This window comes from Sphaerodactylus townsendi, linkage group LG11 (assembly GCF_021028975.2).
Source record: "Sphaerodactylus townsendi isolate TG3544 linkage group LG11, MPM_Stown_v2.3, whole genome shotgun sequence".
NCBI lineage: Eukaryota > Metazoa > Chordata > Lepidosauria > Squamata > Sphaerodactylidae > Sphaerodactylus > Sphaerodactylus townsendi.
The window spans coordinates 54,226,719-54,250,640 of NC_059435.1; the positions used below are offsets into that span (position 1 = coordinate 54,226,719).

The window sequence follows — 23,922 nt, forward strand, 5'->3', positions numbered from 1 at the left end:
TTCTTCTTCAATACTACCATGCCAGTCTCAAGTGAATAGTACTTAGTGTAATAGGACTTAAGCTCCCAAATAAGAGTACAGAGGATTTCAGTTTAATGTTGCAGTCACATGTACATTGAATAAATTTATGCAGGACTGCACTGCAAATTACTTGTCCTAAAGTGGAGCTAAGGCATTAAAAACAGCTAAAGGTGTCTGTGACCCTAGGACTACCACAATGAAGCAATGGTTCAGAGGACCCAACCAAAAGGCTGGAGAACTAGTGCAGCTCATCCTTTCATGCTGGCACTAGGGAGCAACTGCAGCCCTGATGTCCTTGCAGCAATTGCCTTTGGGACTCCATCCATGGCCCCAACAATTAGCACAGCTGAGTTAAAGAAGGGTTGGATATTTGCTTGGCTGTGCAGATTTTTAAAAAGGTTGCTTTGGCAGCAGCTGCCTCCAAGGCACAAGGATCTATAGTGTGTGACTGATGATAAGCTGTGGCAGTCATTTAGTGACTGGATCTGCCTCTTGAAGCAGCCATTTTGTGGCTGTGCCACAATACTGTGTCTGATTTCCAAAGGCGTCCACAGGTTTAAAAAGGGTTGGAGATCCTTGTCTTTGGGTCAAGGGTATATTGATACTCAGCATTTTGCTAATAAACTGGATCATGGCCACCCTTTGCTGCGCGCTACTCTCAGCGCTCGTCATTTCTGGTGTGCTCCCGGGCTTCCCCACGACCCTGTGCAGAGCGCCGTTTTGAGGAGCGCCAGGAATGATGTGTGCTGAGGGGGCGCGAGAGCGGCAGCGTTGTCGCCTCTCCTGTAGTGGGGAGTGCCGGGGGACCCTGCACTACTTGGCGACAGTAGCGCAGCAGATAGTAAGTGGGAAAACGACCATAGACCCCTGAAGAATCTTATGATGTAGTTTTAGATGAAAGGAGCAGTGAACCCTGTGCAAATGTAGTTTAACTGAAAATTAACATACGGGATGAATGGCAGGAACAGGTGACACATGCTCCAAGACATAGGATCATTCTTCTATTGCCTTTGCAAAGATGTTTCCCATAATTATTCGGAATTATAATTTTACAATTAAGTTACTTCCTGGAAAGTGTATTGATTACAAAAAAAGAAAAGAAAAAGCTAGCCACTTTCTCACCATTTAAGGAAAACTCATTTTGCTTACGTACTTGAGTTGCACAATCTTGTTTCTTCTAACAGTGATATTGTATGAACAATTCATATTGTGATGGTAATCAGAAAAGGAATGGGTTGGGCTGCTGATTGTGCCCACTGAGCTATTGAAAACTCCACCACAAGCTACAATGAAAGGAGAAAAAAAAGAAAGATTGTTGTTACTATTTTAAGAAATATCTTTAGCATACCATGTAAATGTATCAGTAGATACAAGCTGCATGAGGTGAACTTGTGAGTACAGATGAACTAGCGAGTGAAGGTCTGTTTTGTAGGCATCTGACTGGAAATCTCTCGTTTTACTCAAAAGTTAAAGTCTTGACATGAGGTCTAGCAGAATATTCTAGGAGTTAGGGAAAAGAACAGTTTTTACATGCAAAGTCAATATATGGACGGTGAGGAAATAAAACAGAGTTTGATACTAGTTGTCACTTGTCAGTCATGGCAATTTCCTCCAACCCCAATTCCTTGATAAGTTGGACAGACTTTGTACTCTGCATTTCCTCTAAGATGGGCATATGTGGGATTCCCCTCCCGCTTTTGTATTTTTACATCTAGCTTAATGGTACATTCTGGGGAGGTCAAAAGTTTGTGCTGATTATTTTGTGATCTTTTGGTGGGTGCTAATAAAAGGTATTACTCTACTGTTGTTTTCTACTGGTGTTTTCCATGCACCAACATGGCTACCTGTAATTTTCAACTCTTGCAGAAAGCAAGACTGACTGCTTTTGTACAGATAAATGAAGGCTTCAGGGTGAGGTTTTTGGACTCTGCTTCAAGGTCTACCTAACAATTCACAGTTGTGGAAACTACAGTACATTCAAATTCTTTTTTTGATTTTCCACAATGAATGCAGCTGAGACTTAGAGGTGGCCCACTCTTTGTTCTCTCGTTGAAGGCATCCAAGTTCCTTTGGAAAAAAGAATCTGTAACCACCACTGTGCTCAATTTTATAGCCTCTGCTTAAAAATAAGCCTTGTTTACCAAATGCATGAACCCACTCCTGCTGAAGTTCTAAAGGACTAGTCATCACATTAACCATTCACATAACAAGTAACATGTTCTAAAGGGTGATGAATATCTATGCTTTTGTTCTTCATTTTCAGCTAAGATGTAGAGGGCACTGAATATTGGACTGATGACAAATGAAAGATAAAAAAACCTTAAGAATTTTTTTTTGAAGCAGCATTCATTCTCTGCAAGAACAGAGAAGCTTTTTTTGCCATTTGTGAAGAATAAAGCTGGAAGGAAATAGAATGTTAATTGCTAGAATCTGCTTTGGGTGGGCAAACAATCTAATAAAAAGCTATAGTCATCCTTCACAAATGTCAGAAGTCAAAGGTCAGACAGTAACAGCCAAGTAGAGTGAGTTATGAACATCTCTTTCATGAGTAAATGAACATTGTCATCCTTCAATGATGTTCTGTCTAGCCAGTGGCTATCAAGATGATTTATTCTAAACAAAGGCACTTGATTGCATGCTTTAAAGTAGTGGCTGTTTGTCAAGGGGAAAGTAAGGAGGGAGTTTTCAGCATTTTCTAATATTGATGCAAAAAGGGGCCCTCAGATCGGTACCATTATAAGAGGAGAATCACATTTGGTTGCCTCTTGTGTGCATGCAAGAAAAAATTTAGGCAGGTTCCGCACGGGCCAAAAACAGCAGTGTGAAACCGGTATGAAACTGGTATAAAATGGTTTAAAACGGTGTAGAAGGGTTTACACTGTTTTCACACCGTTTTCACACCACTGTTTTTGGCCCGTGCGGAATCCGCCATAGTTTTGCCACTGTGAAACGTTACATTCATGCCTACTCACCGATTATTCTATAGGTCACCAAAAATCCCATGCCAACAGTGTGAGAGTCTGTGTAGAAATTCAGTAATGTGGAACCAAAGATGCTGACAGGCGCAGGGACTTCATTACCACAAATAGTTTCCATATGGGATAAATTAGCACTGTTCTTTTTGAAGATCTTCACTCCATCATAAGAACATATTTCCAATATACCAGGAGCTGCATGATATATAATTCAGAATTTTTTCATCAACTTAACGCAGAATTGTTTGTCATCCCGATACTTTATACAGTTTCATTTTCTTTAAGCCAGTTTCATTGTTTTCATTCTTCATCCCAGTAGTCAAAATCAGGCACTCAAATTAAATATGTGATTACTATGCACAAAATCATTTTACTGAGAAGAGAATATGTTTTGCCTGTGAAACAAAATAAGTGCAAGGTCTCAACTTGTGATTCTGCAGTAAGTTCCCTTATTAGCCAGACAATATGAGGCAAGCAATATATCTCTTCTAAAGCAATATTGTATCAGTTTACAGACCCTTTCCCAAGAACACAAGAATATTTTCGAGATAGTTTGCAGGAGGCTCAAAAGAAAATGCATAAATATTTAAAGCCGCCTCTCCCTGCCCCAGCAACTACACAGTGAAAAACGGGTCTTTATGAGCTGCTTAGTTACTGTTGTATTAATAATAATAATAATACTATTTTATTATTTGTAGATCCTGCATCCAATGGGTGGAAATCTTGTATGCTACAAAATTGCAGCTTTATTTCTTTTTTTGGAATAAATGCTTGTTTGGCAGCACGTGTAGTTGTTGCTATGTTCCAAAATAAAGACAAATGCCAAGAAGCCTGAATCGTCGCTTTGGAAGGCTCTCCTACTCTTGAGCTTGATTGCATCTAAGGATATGTCATACTTTGATGTTCTCAAACCAAACCCTACCATTAGTATATTGGTCAACTGGCTTTTCTCCCACAACGTGTTCTCCACTTTTCCTTGCAGTTTCTAAGGCACGTAAGCCCGTAATTCTGGCTGTTACAACTGGCGGATCACTATCTCAGAAGGTCTCGGCTGTGGTAGGCTAGTCTAATGGGTGTCTGCAGTAAATTTAGCACCAGTATGGAGTGCTAGATACAATATGCAGTCTTACCTTCAAAATTCCATCTAGCAAAATTTGTTCATCCATTCTTTCATTGGAAATGTTTCATATTCTCAGAAGTATTGAATTGTCACATTAAATAAATGAATATAACAAAATAACACAAAAGAGCTCTGATGGGTCAAAGCAAATATCAGCATCCTGTATTACAAAGTAGTCAAGTACAACCAGTTGCCCCTGAAGGACCAACAAAAAGGATGTAGGTCAAGGCCCTCCCCTGATGTTGCCTCCTATACTCTTTTCCACCAAAAGATCTAAGTATGGTCAGTTGTGTTTAGGCAGAAGTGAAAGTACCTGTTTCTGCAGGTGAAAATAGTCCCGAATGCCCATGAGCATTCAAGAATCAATTTTAAGTGCAGCCTTTGTCAAAACCATCATTCTGTGCACTATTAAACATGGCAGTTTGAGAAAAGAACATTGATAATGCATTGAACAACTATCAGCAATGGGTAGAGCTGTCTTCCCATTACTTTTAATTGTGGGTAGGATAGTCCTCCACGGAGGGCTGGTCTACCCAGGATTGAAGTAATGGGAATACAGCTCTACCCATTGCTTCGTAATGGGTGGTAGACCAGCCCTCTGAGCTGCTGCAATTCTTAGATGGTGTTGTCATAGTTACGAAGACAACTCCCTCAAAACAAAAAAAGAGAAAAAACCAACATGTGCATGGGATCGCAGAACTCTATTCATCTACTTTTTACAGTGAAAAGGCTGTTGTATGAGCTGCAAGCAGAGGAAACTACTGGGAACATTTTTTAAGTTGCAGCAGAACTGAGGCTCCTGAAGCTGGCAGAAAATGGCAAGCGCTACAAAAGGGAAAATAAAACCTCTAAGGTAGGGGAGGAAGCAGAAAAATAAGAAGACTCAGCCTATAGACATCTTTATGTGAGAGTTATTTTTTAAAAATTCAAAAACAGGGAGACAGGGACAGAACTAGGTAGGCACTAGGACCACCATGAAGCATTCCACCATAAAGAAGATCCAGGAAGACGCAGAGGATGAATTTACGATTCTACTTAGACATTTTGCTGGTAAGGATATAGAATAGGAATTCACAGTGATCAACAAAAGAAATTAACAAAAAAATTCCACCACTTACATTGCAAATCAAAACTTTCAAAATGCAGGATGACAACAGACTGGGGTTCCACATCTATGGTATAGTTACAATTCAGGTTGTTGTCGTATTGGCTGGGAAAGTTAGGAGACACAATTTGCCCTGATTGAGCAGTGAAATTTGCTCCACACCCTTAGCATAAATAGAAACAAAAAAATTATTATCTTCTACAAAAAAAGTACAACTCTAATAATCTACATAAGGCTAGAATGTGATTTCTGAACGTAAAGATAGAATTGTGAGGACATATGTTACAGATTCCATTTTTACAACTGGTAAAATGGCCATATGTAGCATTAAAAGGAAGGTACAATATTCAGGTATAAGATAATACATTTCAAATTTGTCAGTACTGCATCACTGTAGTCTGGCAGTGGGGGCTCGGACAATTGCATATAGAAAAACAAACTCTTTGCATACAGAAAATTAAATATCAGGGCAAAGGATTGGCTAGACCTTATTTTTCCCAATAGCTAACTTTACAGTAGTCTGGAGGAGCACTCAATTATGCAAGCCACCAATCAGCAGTCAGAACTGATAAAAGATCAACCGAAAGAGAAAAATATGATATAAATAGCAATACATTTAAAATACCATTTAAAAGGCCTATAAGAAAAATCTGTTAATTACAAAACAAAATTCACCACCCTGACAAATGGAAAGTGAGTACAAAAGGCTGTATGACACCCAATTCAGAGAAGTAAGCAGCAGGGACACATAGGCCGTTTCCGCACGGCCACGCTGGGGGTTGGGTAGGCATACATAACGCCGAACGGTCCCAGTTGTGGTGGGGAAGATGGCGTAGCCTCCGCGCAGGCTGCGCCGTCCCCCAAACGCCTTACCGTGTCCTCCGGCCTCCGGCGTGTCGCACAGGCCAGGGGACACGCCCCCCCTGCCCTGCACAACAGCTTGGAAGTCACAGGGCAGGGGCCCTGTGCGACGCGCCGGGGGCCGGAGGACACAGTAATGCGTTTGGGAAAGGGGGGGGGAATGGCACCTTCCAGCCGCTGCCGTTTGCATGACAGCGGCTTCGCGCCTCTGAGGGGGAGCGAGGGTGGCGCGGCTGCGATGCAGCTGCGCCCCCCATGCGAACAGCTCCCTAGGGACGGCGTTTTTGCCATCCCTAGGGCGCTGTTATTGGCCCGGGAGGAAAGGGCCATAGACTCCTTAGTTCCAGTTCATAAATAAATAAAACCCACTGTAATATTGGATTTTTTCAGATGCCCAATGGATCAAGATTATTTCCTGAGCCAGATCTCTCTTGTTAGACCTTGACTCAGGCCTGCCATGACAATGTATTGACTATGGCATCAGTTTGAAAGAATGCATCAGGTCGAGGAATTTGTGAGGACATGGCACTCTAGAACACTGTTCCAAACACAGTCCGTTCGGTAAAGAAGATGCTCTGTTTTCCTCTGTGGAAGTAGTGTTGGTGCACTGATACAGGTCAATGTTAACAGGAGGGGAGCATTACCTTGTTTATAAATGCCTTCCTCCTAATTTGATACTGATTTGGGTATGAGTCCATGTTGTTAACTTCAAATAATACTTTTGCCCCACATGAATGTCCACAAAATTGCTACTTAAATCTATCTTTAGTCCTAAGGTTTGTCATTACTTACTGCTAATATAAGATGCAGAAAAGCCCTGGCCAGGGTCATCCTGTGACTGAAACAATACTGTTATCACATTTCTTGGGGCAACAACAGACACAGGAGCTGAATTTCCACACCCAACAGCTAAAACTGCATCTTCTTGCTCTTCACTGCTTCCACTCAACACCTAGGGAAAAAGAGCTATTTTTTTAATATCTAAATAAGGTTGCCTGAAGATCTGCAAACACTACTAATTATGACAAAATTGGTTTCAACATCCTCAAGAAAACCAAAAGCAGTCTACTGTCAGTAAAGCAAGTGATATATAAATGTATCCACACACACACACATTCACACACACACCCCAACTTTTTCATGACTGTTAGTAGATTCCTGTGAAACTGTACGTCAGTTAAGATCCACTTCTGAAGCCCTGCTCTATATGCCTTCCTTTATGCGGGTGCGCAACAGAAACAAAGTCTTCTCTGTTGTGGCACCAGTGAAGTTTCCTCACCAAACAGATTTGCCAAGTTTTTTTAGTTTTGATGCTAGATAAAAACGTCAATTATTCTCTCAGGTGCTGTGTGGTTTCCGGGCTGTATGGGCTGTATGAAACCACACAGCACCCAAGTGATTCCGGCTGTGAAAGCCTTCGACAATATATTCTCTCAGGCTTTTTTTATTCTTCTCTTTCCTTTTCCTAAATAGAATTTTTTTTGGTTGTGTGTTCTTTTTATTTGATTGGATTTCTAGTTAAATGCTGCTTTCAATGAATTGGATTTTGTGCTTCTCTTTATGTTGCTTTTAGCTGTTTTTGGCCTTTCTACTGTATATTCTTGTTGTATTTGTATTTTAATGGGTTTTATTTGATTGTCAGAGCTCCCTTGGAAACAGAAGCTGAGTATGCAGTGTATAAAATGTTTTAAATAAATATATAATGCTCCAGAAACCATGACTTTTCTGCATTCTGTGTTTCCTTTGTTGCAATCTCGGTGTGTGTGTGTGTGTGTGTGTGTGTGTGTGTGTGTGTGTGTGTGTGTGTGAGTTCTGCATATATTTTGCTCCCTCTAGAGGTTCAATATTAATCAAGTTTATATCCAGCATATCTTCCTGCAGATTTAAACTGCAGGTTTTCATGCTACAAATAACCTTGTTTGTTATTGAATATACCAATGAAGGGAGCAAAACACATGCAGAATGGAGTCCCATTTTCCCTGAAGAAACTAGAACTTACAAGCAAGGAAACTGAGAATGCAAAAAAGTTTAAGTCTGGGCTCAAAAAATTATTTGTTGAAGACAAAATGTACAGATCTAAACTATCTGAGGCAAACTCTTGAATCTGTAACATACAGACAAATATGCTTGTATGGAATATAACTATTTGACTCTTTGATGTCTCTCCTGAATCATTCATAGGATTCATGTATTTGGTTTCATATACTTTACTTTTCTTAACTTCTTGACTTTACTTTTCTACAATTAAATCTATACCGGTAAATGGGATAACAGATTAAAACATAAACTACAACAAGCAGTAACCAACCGATAGAATAACATAAAAGGTTAAAAACATAAAAACGAGGCGGTGGAAAAACTAGATCCCACACACATTCAAATGAAACACTGGGGAAATGGGAAAGTGTATTGCCCTTCTACAAGGACCAGTTGCATGGATACTGTGCGTACCTCCCCATGAAGAAGCCACCCCCCAAAAAATCCAGTGCTTAATATAAGTTATTTATTTTGCATGGTGGAGACACCCAAAGAAGGATGTCAATTCATAATCTGCACTGGCATTTGTGTGGAACAAATTTGTGGCACATACTGCTTAAGGAAAACCATTTCAGATTAATTTATAAATTCATTTCAGATTCACTTCATAATTTTTCAGAGATGTTCTGAACCACAAATGGTACTTCTAAACGAAAGCACATTCTGCTGACTTTCTATATTTAAACTGCTAAAATTAGGGAACTTTGGTGTTTTGTCATGTAACTTTGCCCAAGCAGTGCTGTTGGTGCACTCTACCCCAAACAACTGCAGGGATAAACACGAGTTTTGGATTGTCAGTATATTTTCTGAAACAAAAGTACATGTGGTGCTTTATCTACAGAACCACTGATGATAAATCCATACTAAGGCCCCTCCTTCGTAAAGGGTCTCTTGCATATATATATATATATATATATAAAATTAGCTAAACCTTTGACATTCAGCAGGGCAGAACATAAACACTAACTTTGCCTCTGTATATTTTCATCATTTCTAACACTGAATTATATGTGGGTGCTTTCTGTCAGATGAAGGAGGAGATATCCAGTTGTTTGGGTCTTTCTACAAGATGACAAATAATGCTTGCCCTGTATTACAAGTGGGAGGTGCATGGCCTTGCACAGTCTGAGTACGATAATGTGCAACATTTGCCAAATTCCTGAGAAAACAATTAAACTGCAGAAAGTGGAATGGAAAACATGCCCTGCTGTTCTGTTCAAGTGCCTCTCAGAAAATGTCTAAAGACAAATATATTATATATTTTCTCCTTCATTTTCATTCGAGAAATGAGCTTTCAAATAAAGAAAATGTACTAATTCGTGTAGTGGTATGTATGGATTTTATTCTGTTCCTTCCAATATTTTTCATAAAAATACCTTGGTGACAAGTCTGGCATATAGGATTGATTTCTAAAATGAATGATCAGAGAAACATAATCTGATGTAGAAGCTCTGTTCTGAATCCAGATATCTGAATCTGTGCTTTTTTAGGAAAGCAAGAGATCTATGATGAGATCTGAAGGTTTTTTTAAAATTAATAGCAGCTGCTGTCTCCCATCTGGATCAAGATTAATGTGCTGAGGATGTTTATCTATTCCTATTTCCCATTCCATTATCTGGCCCTCTCCTCTGAGGCTGCTATGTACCCAGTGGGGTACATTTTCCCTGAGGGGCACATTTTCCTCTGTGGGATAATTAACAAACCCAGGTAGTGATTAAATGACAGACTGGTAAATGAAAAAAGAGTTTAGCTACCTAAAACATCACCTGGGGCAATCCTGGTCACCATGCTCCCCCCCCCCACAACTGTGTCCCAGAAGCAGAGTGAGGGGAAACTGTGCCCAGTGTGCGTGCATGCCCTACGCCCCTGCTGTGGTGCCATCCGTCCCACCCCTCCATGCCCTGCCCTGCCCCTGCTGCAGCGCACACCCGAGGTGTCATTCCCTCCTATCCCGTTGGCACTACGCCACTGCTGTGTCCTGCCCCACCTTTGCCAGGCAGGTCACAATTGAAGGCTAGCAAGCAAGGCTGGCTTGACGTCTGACCTCCACATGGAGGGGGAGCAGCAGGGCCAAATTGAGCCTCGTTGCAGCCAGGCTTGGATCCAGTCATGCTAAGAATGAAACTGGTTGCTCTGGAGCCTTTAGTTTTATACTGTTGGCTCTACCCCGAAGCTCCACCTCCAGTCAGGAGGAGAATGGGAGGCAAAGCCAACAGCATTAAACTGGAGGGATCGAGAGCAGCCAGTTTCAGTCTGACCTTAGCTGACACCAGACTTGGAAATGCAGCTTAGAGCTGGGTCCAAACCTGGCCTCAGCTGGGCTCAAATGGGCCCTTGGGGCTCCAATCTGGAGATTGGAGTGGACAAGCTGGCCTTCAACTGCACTCCCAAAAAGGGAAGTTCCCCACAGGGGCGCAGTTGGGAGGGGAGGGTGCAGCCACAAAATGCTCCCCCGAGAAGTGGCACATGATAGTTCAGACCTCTCTTCCCGCCCTAGATACACTACCATTGTGCAGCTCCCTGACCATATACTGAAACATAACTGCTGTTCAATTTTAAAGTAAATGCACACATAATTCAGTGAGGGACCTTAGGTCAGTGATACAGACTCTGCCATGCATGCAGTCTTACATCCAGTCCCTGATATCTTCAGTCAATAGGAATAGTAAGTGGGTGCTGTGAAAGACCTCTGCTTAAGACAGTAGACTGAATAACTGTTAGTCAGAGAAGAAAATACTGACCTTGTTAAACCATCAGGCAGCTTAATGTATTCATTTGTGGATGTTTCACAGTCTACCTAGTTGTACCCTCAATGGCAAGGATGAGGCATCATCTAGATCCTAAATAGATACTCACTTTCTTATTTTTTCACATTCTCCAGGCCTGAACTTTCTTAACAAAAACACAATTCAATAGTAAATCCAGAAATTAATGACATGACTCACAGTAAACTATACTGCTAGCATTGAGAATCTTCTCCCTCAATCCCTCTATCATTTTCACTATGATACTATCATCACTGTGACATTTTCAAACACATTTTGGTGTTGCTATTTTAAGATACTATTATTTACTTGCAGCTCTATCTTCTGGCTTGCTTCACATGTAAAAATTCTTAAAATGTAGGCTGTGCTAAAAGCTATGGTAACCCACAGCATCTATTATACATGATGTTTACATACCTTCACATAGCTGCTCTGACACTGTCCGTTAGTGTCTGGAATCTGGAAGTTCTCATCAAACGTTATTTCCAAATGTTTGCTTTCATGAGCTATTATTGTCCATGCGCACCTGATGTTACTAGGGAAGTTATGTGGCCAGTAAGGAGAACGGATGGTACCATTTTCTGAATGAAGGATACCACCACATCCTACAAGAAGAGGGAAGATTTGTGCAGATTTAGTCAAATTCCAGTGAGGTATTCCATTAGATTGCAACCTTAAGCAGAGCTGCACCCCTCTAGGTCAGGGGTCTGCAACCCGCGGCTCTGGAGCCGCATGCGGCTCTTTCAGCATTATACTGCAGCTCTGTATGGCCTGGAGGTTGGAGGGTAGAGTGGGCGTGTCCCTCCAGCCCTCCAGAGCAGCGCTGAAGGAAAGGTGAGTGGAGGGGCCGAACCGGATGTGGCTCCATGTGGAGCTGTCTCTCCGGCTTGGTAGATCTTCAGGGCTGTGGAAAATGGGTCCAAATGTCTCTTTGGGTGGTAAAGGTTGCCAACCCCTGCTCTAGGTTCATTAAAGTCAACGGGCTTAGAAGGAAAGTCTATTATATTAAACAAACAAAAGCAAGCAGATTATCCAAAATACTAACACAGTCATCAAAGCATAAAATTTTGTGAGCTAGAGCCCACTTTGCCAGGTGCAATAAATGCACAATCAAAGGGTTTAGAAGCATATCTAAATGGAACATGGCTGTTTCTGCCACATGCAATCTTTTCCTTTTGGATATTAAGAAGTACTGCCATTACCAACTCCGGTGTAACAGACACTTGGGCCACTTACGGGGACATGCTAAAACTCAAAGGGACACAATAGAGCCATGGCTGCCTAAACCCATTACTTTTTGATTAAACAATTCTGGGAGAACTGGATTTTGTAGGTTTTGAAGCCCTACAAAATCATGCAAAATTTATTTGACCAGATTCATTAGCAGAGCAGGGGGAAAGATGAGGAAACAAATAACAACTGCATCAATGACTCTATTGTCCAACTTTAGCTTTCTGAAAGAAACTATTTTCTGTTTCCAGACTAACTAAAAATATTTTTTTCATCTACCACAGATAAAATAAAACAAACTCCTGGAAATCCTTCTCATACTTCTCCCTCTTCGAGAACTACAGCATTTTATACTAACTGCTACAGAGAGAAAGTAAAAATTCAATATAAAAGGATAAAACTGTAGAAATCTCAGCATCAAGAGTGAATTAATACTTATTTCAGAAGCTGAGACACTGGTTGGATCCAGAAAAGTCCTTCTGTAGGCAAAAAGATTTCTGCCTCCAGAGTGTCACTTTCTCACTTCCCCGCTTTTATGGAATCCTGAAATCCCCACTAAAATCCTCTCCCAGATTTTCATGAGGGGGGGAGGTGAAAAAGTCACTGGGGGGAGTCCAACCAGGTTTTGCAGTCAACTCCACTCAATTCCGCTGTTTACTACAACCCCATCTCACTTGGTGTTTGTCCCCAGAATGACTTTTTTCATCAACACAAAAACTGATTGGAGCCATCCTATTGACTAAGGACAGAAATAATGGTGCTTATGGAAAAACTAGTCTAGATCCAAGCCATTCCCTCCCCACCCTCCATTAAGATATCCAGAGATCATTGGGAGGGCTCTATTGTAGGACAGATGGAGTTAATATAGCTTTTTCACTGACCTAAAGAATCTGCAGTCCATGTTGCATAGAAACCATCTCCCTGCACAGAGTGGTCCGAATTAAAATTTATTAGTAATTTATTGGAGCCTGACTGGATGGTGCCAGGCGATGTATTTCCACAATACCGTCCAATGATGGGAGAGCTAAGAGATCCCCCATTCAGGATAGTGACTGAGTCCCAGGGGCAGCTGCTGTGCCGTTCAACCGCAAAGGTCACAAAAGTAAGCTGTGGGCAGGAAAGAACACTGTAAATATGTAGGCGCAAAAGCACACCAGAAACAATCAGAAATAACTGCATTGAAATTCTAGTGCAGGGGTTGCGGGTGCCTGTTGGGGCCAGGACATCTGCCGATGTCTTTTCTGGCACCCACCAAATGTTTTCAGAAAATGGGCATAGTCAGGTGGGGATATTGCCCAGCAGAGTTTCTGATTAATCTGTGCAGATTAAAATAACATTGTTTCAGCTCAATTGCCACTGTAGTTTGCTTTATTCTCTTTATTCTCCTCCTTCCTAGTGCATTTTTAAAAATTATGTTTCCTGTTCCCTGCATTCAGGTTTCCTGTGAGTGTGTCTGCCTCCTGCAGTGACCATTTTGTGATCAGCTCCACCTCTCACAGCAGCCATTTTGTGGTTGCACCCACCACTCTGTGCCAAAATTCCAAAAGAGCTCACAGGCTCAAAAAGTTTGATGACTTTTGGCTCTAGTTCAATTAAACACAGAGTCAATGTATTGTTGAAAGCTTTCACAGCCAGAATCACTGGGAGTTTGTGGATTTTCTGGGTTGTATGGCTGTGTTCCAGTAGTATTTTCTCCTGACATTTCAGCTGCATCTGCGGCTGGCTTAACTAAGATTGATGCTGGGATCCAATTTCTGAATTTGTGGATTGATTCTGAGGAAGGACAGGATACAGATATGAACGGCGACAACAGTACAATTAATATTTTGTGATTATGCGATAATTGGAATAGCCTTGCATTGGCCATATGAAAAACTTAGCAAAAAAGTTATGTTCCAAGATTTGTGTTTAATTTAAAAGTTTGCATAATTAACATAAATTGTGATAATAAAATAATTTGTGACCCACCAAGCTCAACAGATTCCACATGCCATGTATAGTAAACCTCTCTGGTGTTTGACAACCCCCTCCCTTTGGCAGTTCAAGAAATAACCCCACAGGCTACTTTCACCTGAAGGAGTATGAAGATGTTCAAACCTGGGCATTTACCTGTTTGGTATCCCTGTGCTTTTTGCCTAAAATTAGAAGCAGTTCATTTTTAAATGTCCACACTGCAAAGTCTACAGAGGTTGTCGTCCACACACTGATAAGGTGCTTTTATTGATTCATTACATATAGCATTACTCACATTGATGGTATGTCCTTCTGGTGCTACCAAGAGCCAGGAACAATGACTAGAACTGTTGTAAGGCTGTGGGTAATTAGGACTGGAGATAATCCCACTTTCAGCTTCCTGAATACCTCCACAGGCTGAAATGAAACCCCAAACATTAAGACGCTTTGGTGAATGCTCAAGAAAAAGGCAGGCTTGCTACTTCTAAAGTTTTACCTTCGAGTAGACATCACCCATACATTTCCATGAGCAACAGCAAATTAAAAGGAGATAATTGCAGTACCATATATAAAGTGTGAAGAAGAAAAACAGGAAAACGGGCATATTATCTGTTTTTCATGTGTTGCAAGAGAAACTGAGGGCTTAATCACTAACAAGCCCTCTGAGCAAAAACCAATATGGGTTCTGCAAAGGTAAATCTTGTCTCACTAACTTTTTAGAGATTTTTTTAAAGTGTCAGTAAGCACATGGGCAGGAATGAGCCTCCAGACATTGTGTATTTGGATTTTGGTGTTCTGGTTTCCAGCTGAGTGGCTACAGATGTCTGCTACGTTTGGAAAGTATTGTAACTGTTTTTTTAAACACTGTGTTATTTTAACGTTCTTACTGGTATTGTGCTATTCTATACTAGTTCTTCTATTTAAATTCTTTCTCTCCGTTCTTGGCTCATTTCTTTTTATCTTGGTCTGATTAGATAAGAGAGCCTACAGTAGGCTGAGTGCCTACGGCTGGGAGGGGCCAGTGCCTTTGGCAGCATTCCCTGGTCTGACTGCCTTGATTGAGTCTATATTGAAGCAAGTCTTTATTGGCATAGAGACTGCCTTGATTGCTTCACTGTTGTCACTGTTTTTTTATTTCCTCCCAGTCTTAACTCAATTCCTTCGCAGAAATTGGAACTCATGCAAAGGAAAAAAACGGTATAAAACAGACCTGGATTTTTAAAATACCGAATGTAACCCGGTATAATTATGCTGTGCGGAATCGACCAATATTCAGAATACCTGAAGATGTGTAGCGGATAAAGAATCCTCGGTTTGTGTTTTCAGCATTACTCAAAAATTGCATCCAGATCTGAGGAGCTGCTATCAGTAGAGGCTCAAGACGTACCCTGGAGCCACACAGCCTGTATAAGAGTTCTCCGTCAGCATCCCCTATATTTAAAAAAAATGTATGAAATACTAAAAATCAGCATCCCTAAATACAAGCGCAAATCCATAATTCGTACCCTTTGACTACTTGAGTCAAATCTCATATAATTAATTGGGAAGAATGGTTTCATGCTTTCGTTTACATGATATGTTGATGTTTAGTTACAGCTTAAAAAACAGAATTTTATTACTAATTTTAAACTTTTACATACAGCCTTGCTAAAGCTGAAGTTTGCAAACATAACAGTCAATTAAAAAAAACCAAACCAGTACTGCCACAACAGATTGTATTAGGAGCAAAGTTAAAACATGAAGCGAAGCTGTAAAGATGTGTGATTGGCATGAAGACTGACCTAGGGAGAACTGATCCTTGAGATATGTGGTGTCTAGACCATGAAGAGGTTTTATTTGGTCTAGGTAGTAAACACAGTGGACAGAGATGGGGCTAAGAAGCACAGATTCACTTTGAATTGCTGAAACTTCCTGGCAATATTCAAGGGTAGCCTCATGATCCAGTAGTCAGTCCAGGACCTTTGAAAGCATGGGTCAGCAGGTTTACTATGTCCACAACAGAGTGAAGTCAACATAGCAAATGAATCTGGTAAAAAAATGCTTCTGGCTATTGAAGCAGGTGTCTTCAAGCATTATCTGACCAGAGCCAGCAGCTCCTGGATGAAGAAATGAAGAGCTGTGACCTACCTAGTCGAATCTCTAAGTAGTCATTCTGGCAATTAATGTGCTCCTCCAACTTAAAATCTCCAAAGGAAAGGTAAACGGTTGTAGCAGATGGATGTGAATTTTGGATGACCCATTCACAGTTCAGGTTGTTTAAATAATTGCTGGTGCCATCATAGCCAGGAGAAGTGAGGTTGCCACCCTTTGAACTGAGCAGGAGTCCACCACACACTAAAGAAACAGCATAGCGTTAGAAGAGGACAGGGTAGGGAAGGTGCAACACACAAATAATGGTGCATACAAACACACCCATAGAGAATGGCTCATCTCCCTTTGTTTGTATTGATGCCACTCTACTGGGGATTACTAAAATAATATCATAAGTACCAGTGTAACTACTCTATTACTCTTAATTTGGGCAAATCTATTTTGGAGGGAGGAGGAGACAAAATTTGTTTTCTACAATTTCTAAACTGCCCAGAGCAATTCATAGTTCAGCTTTCCAATCAACCAGTGAAGTACAGTTGGATTTGTCTTATTTGTTCTTTTACAAACATGCAGGAGAAAAGATGCAGATAGAACATTGCTAAAGGTCTTCATAAACTTCATATTAGAATCTTTAACTCTGAACTAGTGAGCCAACTACAAGGAGTTTTGGTAGCTCTTTATGTCAGACATTTTTATCCAGTTTCTCTAATATTGTAAATATAACATTGTAAATAGCCTTTAGCTATCTACATCCCAGTTTCTGTTAGAGACACAAGCAGAGAGACAAATGTAATACTGTATTGTCTTCTTATAAAAGTTACTTTAAAGGCATAGGACATGGAAGAGGAAAGCTACAAATCAGTCCTAGGTGTTTATATTGGGATGGGGGTGTGCCATTCCTAGCTGCAAAAGGTATATAGTGATGAAGCATATCAGATTACCTGCATCTTCCTCAGAAGAATATATAATCCTAAAACTTTCCTCTGCTTCATTGTGGCTTTTTACCATAATTACTGTAATCTTGTTTCCAGAAGATTTCACCTGAGTACCTGGATTTACCACACCACACAGTTTAGATAGCATGGGAGTATTTTCTCCCACACCATTGTGAACCTAATTACCAAGAGAAAAACCAAACCAATATTAGAAATAGGATCTACTCTCAATAAGTCACATGCAAGGGCCTTCAGTTTGCATTTTATGGATTGAATGAAGCATCTCTTCTATTTGAGCCTTAAGTAAATGGTATCTTTCTGATATTGCTCATTGATTTCTATTTTATAGAAAATACTATGGATGTCACCGCATATATTTTCAGAATGTCTTAAGTTCCAATCAATAGCTCACTTCTTTATTTTTTGAAATTCATTCAGGTGGCTTTTACAGTCATCATTCAGAGACACTTGGAAATGTCTTCTGTATGTTGACTTCTCCAGTTTGACTATTATGAGCAGCACTATTCTCCACTTCCTAGTTCTAGAGTCAAGAAATTTTGTATACTGAATAACAGGAAGTGGAGACCAATGCTACTTATTAATTACCTGTGCCAGGGGTAAATCATTACAAACAGGTCATTACCAGAACTATCTGCATTATATATACCAACTCTGTGTATGTTCTCTTAAGTGCCAAGTGGATTGCAACACTGACCAATATTGGAAGGATATCCTCCTATAAATTTAGGTTAACACTTACAGCCACGTAATCTGAACTACAATTCTGGCTGAATCCAAAATTCATGTCACTAAAAGTTAGAGTGACCCGGCGTCCCAATGGTACCACAATTCTCCATTCACACTTGAGTTTATGCAGAGATGGGTTCAGATTATTTGGGGAAGTAAATATTCCAGTAGTGCCACGGAGTTCACCCCCACATGCTGGAAAAACACAAATAATAAACATCCTTCACAATTAGTTGATGTTTCTTTGTAGAATGACATGAAACACTTATCAATGTAATGTAAATTATCAAAGGAAAGGTATATGCATAACGGTTATTTTGTTTCAGAGTCTCCTTACATTTCTGAATTAAATGGGAAACTATCAGAATATTTATGCTAGATCTTACATCAAAAGTGACCCACAAATAATCCTATTAAATCACCAGCCCCTGTTATGCAAAAAGCATATTTGCTCAAAAGTGGGTTTTCCAGATTTGCCATCTAGAAAAGGAGAGTAGTCATGATTTTGTATACAAGTTATAGCTACAGGCAGTAATAAAACACTTTTTGTAGGTAACTTTTTTAAAGGGGAGGGTCATCTTACATTTGGCCTCAGCTTCCTTTTGTGTAAATATGCCAGTGATACCCAACCTTTTGGAGCCTGCAAGCACCTCCTCTGGAATTCTGACTTGGGGTGATGAGAAAATCCACATTTTTCTCTCCCCCACCCCCCACTCCCTTTTGCTAGTTGCCAGCCTACTTCCACAGGATCTTATCCCAAGTGTTTAGTTTTAATTAACTGTGAACCCAGTTACACTGAGAAATGCCTTTCGTGAAGATAAGAGACATGGCTTAGATTGCAGAGAGAGAAAAATCTCAGAGGGAGAATCCATGGATTAAAAAAGAAAAAGGAGAAGGGAGTGAAAAGAAGAGGAGAGTGGGAGGTGGCAGCAGCTGCTCCTGCACCTTCCTCCTTGTCACATTCCTGCAATGCCAACAGAGAGGCAAATTCTCATTCACTGTCTCTTTCTCCAACCTCAGACTAGTGGCCACTACCGTTCCTTGACCTCCTCCCTCCTGTGCGCTGGAAACCAGCCTCTGCTTAATAAGATCAATCTTTATCATTTCTATTCCCGGCTCGTGGCCACCCCCACAAAAATGATTGATCACCCCAGTTCTGCTCCTGTGGTGTTTGCACAGCAGCGGGGTCACACAGGAGCATTTTAAAAGAACCGCCAATTTGGCAATTTTTGAAAGTCGTGGGGCAAAGGAAAAATAGTGGGGCAACACCGGGGCAGACCTGCTGTAGCTTTGGGAACCATGTGGAATTCCCGGCTGCACAGGGATATTTTCCGTGCTCACCCCGGGATCTTTTGATCATGCAGAAATGGCCTATGTTACTTGCAGCCAGTGGAGATTGTACATGCTTCATGTATTAGAAACCTGAAACATTCAGAAAGTAAATTAAAACTGCAGCAAACCTTGAAAACTAGCAGCAAAACGCAGCATGAAACCTGGTGCATTTATAGAGTCATCCGCAACAAACTTGATATAAGCCAGATTGTCAGGTGTGTCCAAGGCACCAGGTATAGTAGCACCACAGTATTTACCTAATAAATCCCCTAAATAGATAAAAGGGAATAAAAGAAAAACAAGATGATTTTGTAATTTTGTATTATCCTACTAATTTTTATTATACTCCATCTACATTGAAGGGCAAAGAGTAAGGTAGAATGCATTTATATATATTTATTAATCCATGTATTGCAATATTTTGCTCCATCTTTCCCCACATCAAGTAGGTGTACATGTCTAGAGAATAATATTTTTTTAATTTTGATTGGCATGTGCCCAGGTATAAAGAGATCTAATTTTAAATAAGAAGCTTTAAAACAATAACTTCAATTCAATAGCAAAACAACTGCTTAATTCCTTTTTGGAACGATGTTTCTTTGAATGCATGCACTGTGCTTTGCTCTACGGCCAAATTTCTTTCATATAGACATTGAAAGTCCAGATGCACAAAGACTCATCTTCCTGACTTTGATGCTGGGCGCTGGCAATGCTTGGACAGAAATAACAGCAATGTTGGTCTTGGTGGAACCAGGGAAAGCCACTATGTAGTTTAGAATTGCTACCAGAGGTGTAGCAAGGGGGGGAAGCACCCAGTGCACTGGTGCGTCCTCCATCCCATCCCGCCCCAGAACGCCCCTGTCCCACCCGAGAATGCCTCCACCATGCCCCCAGAACACCCTGCCATGCCCCTGGAACGCCTTCGCCACACCCCCACAGTGGCACGGGCCTGGTGCGTCGTGCAACTCCCTGCCCCCTTGGAGCTACGCTTCTGATTGCTACACAAGCAATTTTTAATGTATATTAAGAGGGCAGAGCTTCTCCTCCTGCAACATCTTATGGGCTGTAAGAATGTTCTGTCCACTTTCCACAGATGTAGTGTTTCCTCCCACCAAAAGGATTCGCAAGGTTTGGCAATCAAGGGAAGAATACAAGGGCAATTCTGCCTGACATGTCAAGAGGTGTAGCTACGCTACTGAGGCACAAACCTGTGGTATGACTGCAGTAACCATAAAATGAAATGCTATAAAGTTACTGTGTTTCCCTGAATATAAGACAGTGTCTTATATTAATTTTTGCTCCCAAAGATGCGCTATGTCTTATTTTCAGGGATGTCTTATATTTCTGTATTCTGTTCGTCAGGCATGCTTCCAAACAAGAACTTTGCTACGTCTTACTTTTGGGGGATGCCTTATATTTCGCATTTCAGCAAAACCTCTACTACATCTTATTTTCCGGGGATGTCTTATATTCGGGGAAACAGGGTAGATGGCAAGGGAACAAGAAAAAGAGTAACACAATTGTTTCACAGACCTGACGCATCATGTTCTCGAATTTCCAAATAGTCATTTGCACACTCTGTTGAGTTTTGGATATCTAGTGCTTCAAAGCTAATGGAAAGATAATGGCCCATGGGTCCATGGAGGAACCATTCACACTGTAAATTGTCTTGATAATGAAGATCAGGAAATCCAAGACTTTTGATAAACCCGTTCTGCCCTGTCAGGGTGCCACCACATGGAGCTGCAGAGAAACACAAGAGTATTCACCAGTCCTTCCACTGAAACACATAACACAGCTTTGCTGTTTCTCTTTCCTTCCCCTCCAACAACAATAACAAAAAAGCACTGAGTTTTCATAGTGATAATATACTAATGTTCATTCAGTGGAATGGAACAATATTGTTCTTCCTCAAGCAAATAAAACAAAGATGTACAGAATCCATCAAGTCCTGGCATATGTTGGACAAATGTTGTACAACTTTTTGCAAGGCAGATACGGGGAACATTGTACTATAGAAACTATACTATTATTCAATACAAACGTGAATTATTATTTTAGCAAACACTACTTTGGGGAGTATGAACTATTTACATTTTGCTATTTCTAATACATCTTTTCAGATAAGACACATCACATTCTTCACTACATCTGAAGAAATGTTTTATTTAACTGACAGAATTATGAAACCCCAGATCTAAAACATAATATAAAGAGAGAGAGAAAGAGAAAGATTTTAAGGTTTGATCTCTTTGACTTTTACATTTTGGAGCAGTAAAAGTGTGAAGAAGTAACTAAAAATTCATGTCACCTCTTGAATACTTGGCATTGAACCCAGCCCGGGCATCTGTACTGTCAGACCGAAATCTCATGTATAAGGTAGGGCCAGAAGATCTCTGAATGGGTGGCAGAGAATTTCCACAGAGTTGTGCAATGAGAGGTGAACTGGAGTCCGCTCCATCCCGTAATTCAAGGTAACTTGATGTGCAGCTAAAAGCAAATATGTACAGTTATGCAGGAAAAACTGCACTTCACAACATTTCAAGAAACATCCAGATCATCATGTAACACACACACCCCCCACCCCCCACCCATGCCTTTGTATGATGCTCTCTGTTCTGAGGGAACAGAAATACAAAGACAGAAACAGAAAGATCGACAACCAATAACACTTAGGGCCATCTGAGATCCGAAATCAATTGCAGAGAAATAAATATCTAAAGAGGTCACAATGCCACGTGGTGCATCTGGTTGCAGATCTTTGTTTTCTGGCTCAAAGCATGAGAAAAATAGCTGTGAAGATTGGGCTAAAAATCTGTCTGGATTTAAGAATTAATATCCATGCAATAAACGTTTTCAAACATGTTTCAAACTTTTACTTCAAATTACAGTAAAGTGTGTGATCAGATCAATCTTGCTGGGTAAGGAAAAATATATATATTAGTAACTGATTAGGTGTATAATTTCTTCTTTTGGAGTGTTAATCAAAGGGACGGAACTTACATATGTACACTTGGTATGCATATGGGCTCTGTGCTCAACTGAAGCATAAGTAGGCGGGCAAGGCCGACATGCTTGGTCAAGGGCAAGTACAGTGAACTTGTGTCTGCTCTTCAGCAAACGCTGATTGTATTTTCACATATATTATCTATGTAGGTCTATAAGAGTTAATCAGAATATGAAGGGGTTTGTGGAAATACAATGATAAAACGAAAAGCAGCAGGCATACCAAACGAAATAGGAAAGTGTAACTATTCTCTTTTCTTTAGAAGCTTCTTTTGATTTATTAACAGTATATTCTAAACCTGAAATTCAGGAGAAAGAAAAATGCAAGTTCCTTTCTTATAACAATGTCCTTCACAAGAGTTCTTTGAATTTATATCAGAGACTGCCTGCTGAGGTCAGTGAGCCAATAGATACATTCACATTCCAGTGAGTGTGATTCATGCCTCAGTGAAGTACATGATTACCAGCTCCAATACTAATCCTCTACATTCTCAAGGGTGTAGAGCAAAGAAAATTCTGCCCTGACTGTTAGTCATCCTCGCCCACACCCAGGGCCAAACTTTAGGATGCGAGTCCAGGACCCCCACCACCCTAGTTCCGCAGGAATATAGAGGTAAGCTTCACCTAATTCACACCCATCTTTATTCGTCTACTTTCTTCCCTAGTACATTTGGGAAATTGTATTTCTCAAAATGTGTAATATTAACAATGGGAGGATGAACACTAAGACCAAAAACTTTTCTGACAAGGAAACACTTCTAGTTTGCTAAGAAAAGATTTATGTCCTGGAACACCATCCATATTTGCCCTATGGAGCAAAGGAGCCCTCTACCATCACACACTATCAACTAATTCATGCTGCAAAATGAAGACATTATAAAGACAAAATTAAAAATGGGTTTGATCCTGTGAATGCATTCTTCTATTGGGGTGCTTTCTTTTGCTGGAATAAGCCTTTCCATCCAGGTAACTTGCATTAGAGAAAGCTGTCTTTTTCAACTCAGGAAAGAAGAAAAAGAGTTTGGATTTATACCCCACCTTTCTCAAGGTGGCTTACAAGTTCCTTTCCCTTCCTCTCCCCACCACAGACACCTTCTGAGGTAGATGGGGCTGAGAGAGTTCTAAAGAATTGTGACTAGCCCAAGGTCACCCAGCACAAACGTAGGAGTGTAGAAACACATCTGGTTCACTAGATAAGCCTTTGCCACTCAGGTGGAGGAATGAGGAATCAAACCCAGTTCTCTAGATTCGAATCCACCTGCTCTTAACCACTACACCACGCTGGCTCTCAAAAAAGAAACTTTCATTGGTGGAATGGATTCATGGGGTCCAACCCAACATCACATATAGTTAAAGAACTTAATTAAACCCTGGAAAGTCTGTTGCCTGGGGTGTCATTAAATGCAAAAGAGGAGGAAAGAATAATGTGCACACACTTGGGCGAAGGTTCAATATCAATCTGATCTTCAAACTGGAGCTCCACAGCCTCCCCATAGAGAACAGTTACAGTCCAGACACAATCAGCATGTGGTGGATAGTTTCCAGGATAGTTGGGTGAATGGACATATCCAGAGGAGCTGGAGTGACTGATATAGAAATTCCCTCCGCAAGCTAGAAAAAAATTCAAGCATGTTAAATAATATAACGAACATGTGTGGCATCTCTAAAATGTATTCTGTCCTATAAAATAAAAAAGAGTCATCTATGAAACTAATCTTACTTTCCGGGTACATTTTTAGTTATT

The 23,922-nt window shown here is 40.6% G+C and overlaps 1 protein-coding gene across 1 annotated transcript in view; it reads right to left on the minus strand.

Annotated features, from left to right (window-relative positions):
* The window catches only part of CUBN (cubilin), a 144,266-nt gene that overhangs the window by 16,554 nt on the left and 103,790 nt on the right, over positions 1 to 23,922 (minus strand). Inside the window, exons 43-57 of the mRNA XM_048510490.1 lie at positions 23,615 to 23,789; positions 21,484 to 21,662; positions 20,706 to 20,915; positions 19,301 to 19,441; positions 17,854 to 18,035; positions 17,100 to 17,271; positions 16,195 to 16,401; positions 15,349 to 15,498; positions 14,363 to 14,484; positions 12,996 to 13,221; positions 11,302 to 11,489; positions 6,875 to 7,034; positions 5,235 to 5,384; positions 2,994 to 3,191; positions 1,175 to 1,304 (exon numbers count right to left, since the gene is read on the minus strand). Of these exons, the coding sequence (XP_048366447.1) occupies positions 1,175 to 1,304; positions 2,994 to 3,191; positions 5,235 to 5,384; positions 6,875 to 7,034; positions 11,302 to 11,489; positions 12,996 to 13,221; positions 14,363 to 14,484; positions 15,349 to 15,498; positions 16,195 to 16,401; positions 17,100 to 17,271; positions 17,854 to 18,035; positions 19,301 to 19,441; positions 20,706 to 20,915; positions 21,484 to 21,662; positions 23,615 to 23,789 (2,590 nt within the window). The remainder of the gene's footprint in view (positions 1 to 1,174; positions 1,305 to 2,993; positions 3,192 to 5,234; positions 5,385 to 6,874; positions 7,035 to 11,301; positions 11,490 to 12,995; positions 13,222 to 14,362; positions 14,485 to 15,348; positions 15,499 to 16,194; positions 16,402 to 17,099; positions 17,272 to 17,853; positions 18,036 to 19,300; positions 19,442 to 20,705; positions 20,916 to 21,483; positions 21,663 to 23,614; positions 23,790 to 23,922) is intronic.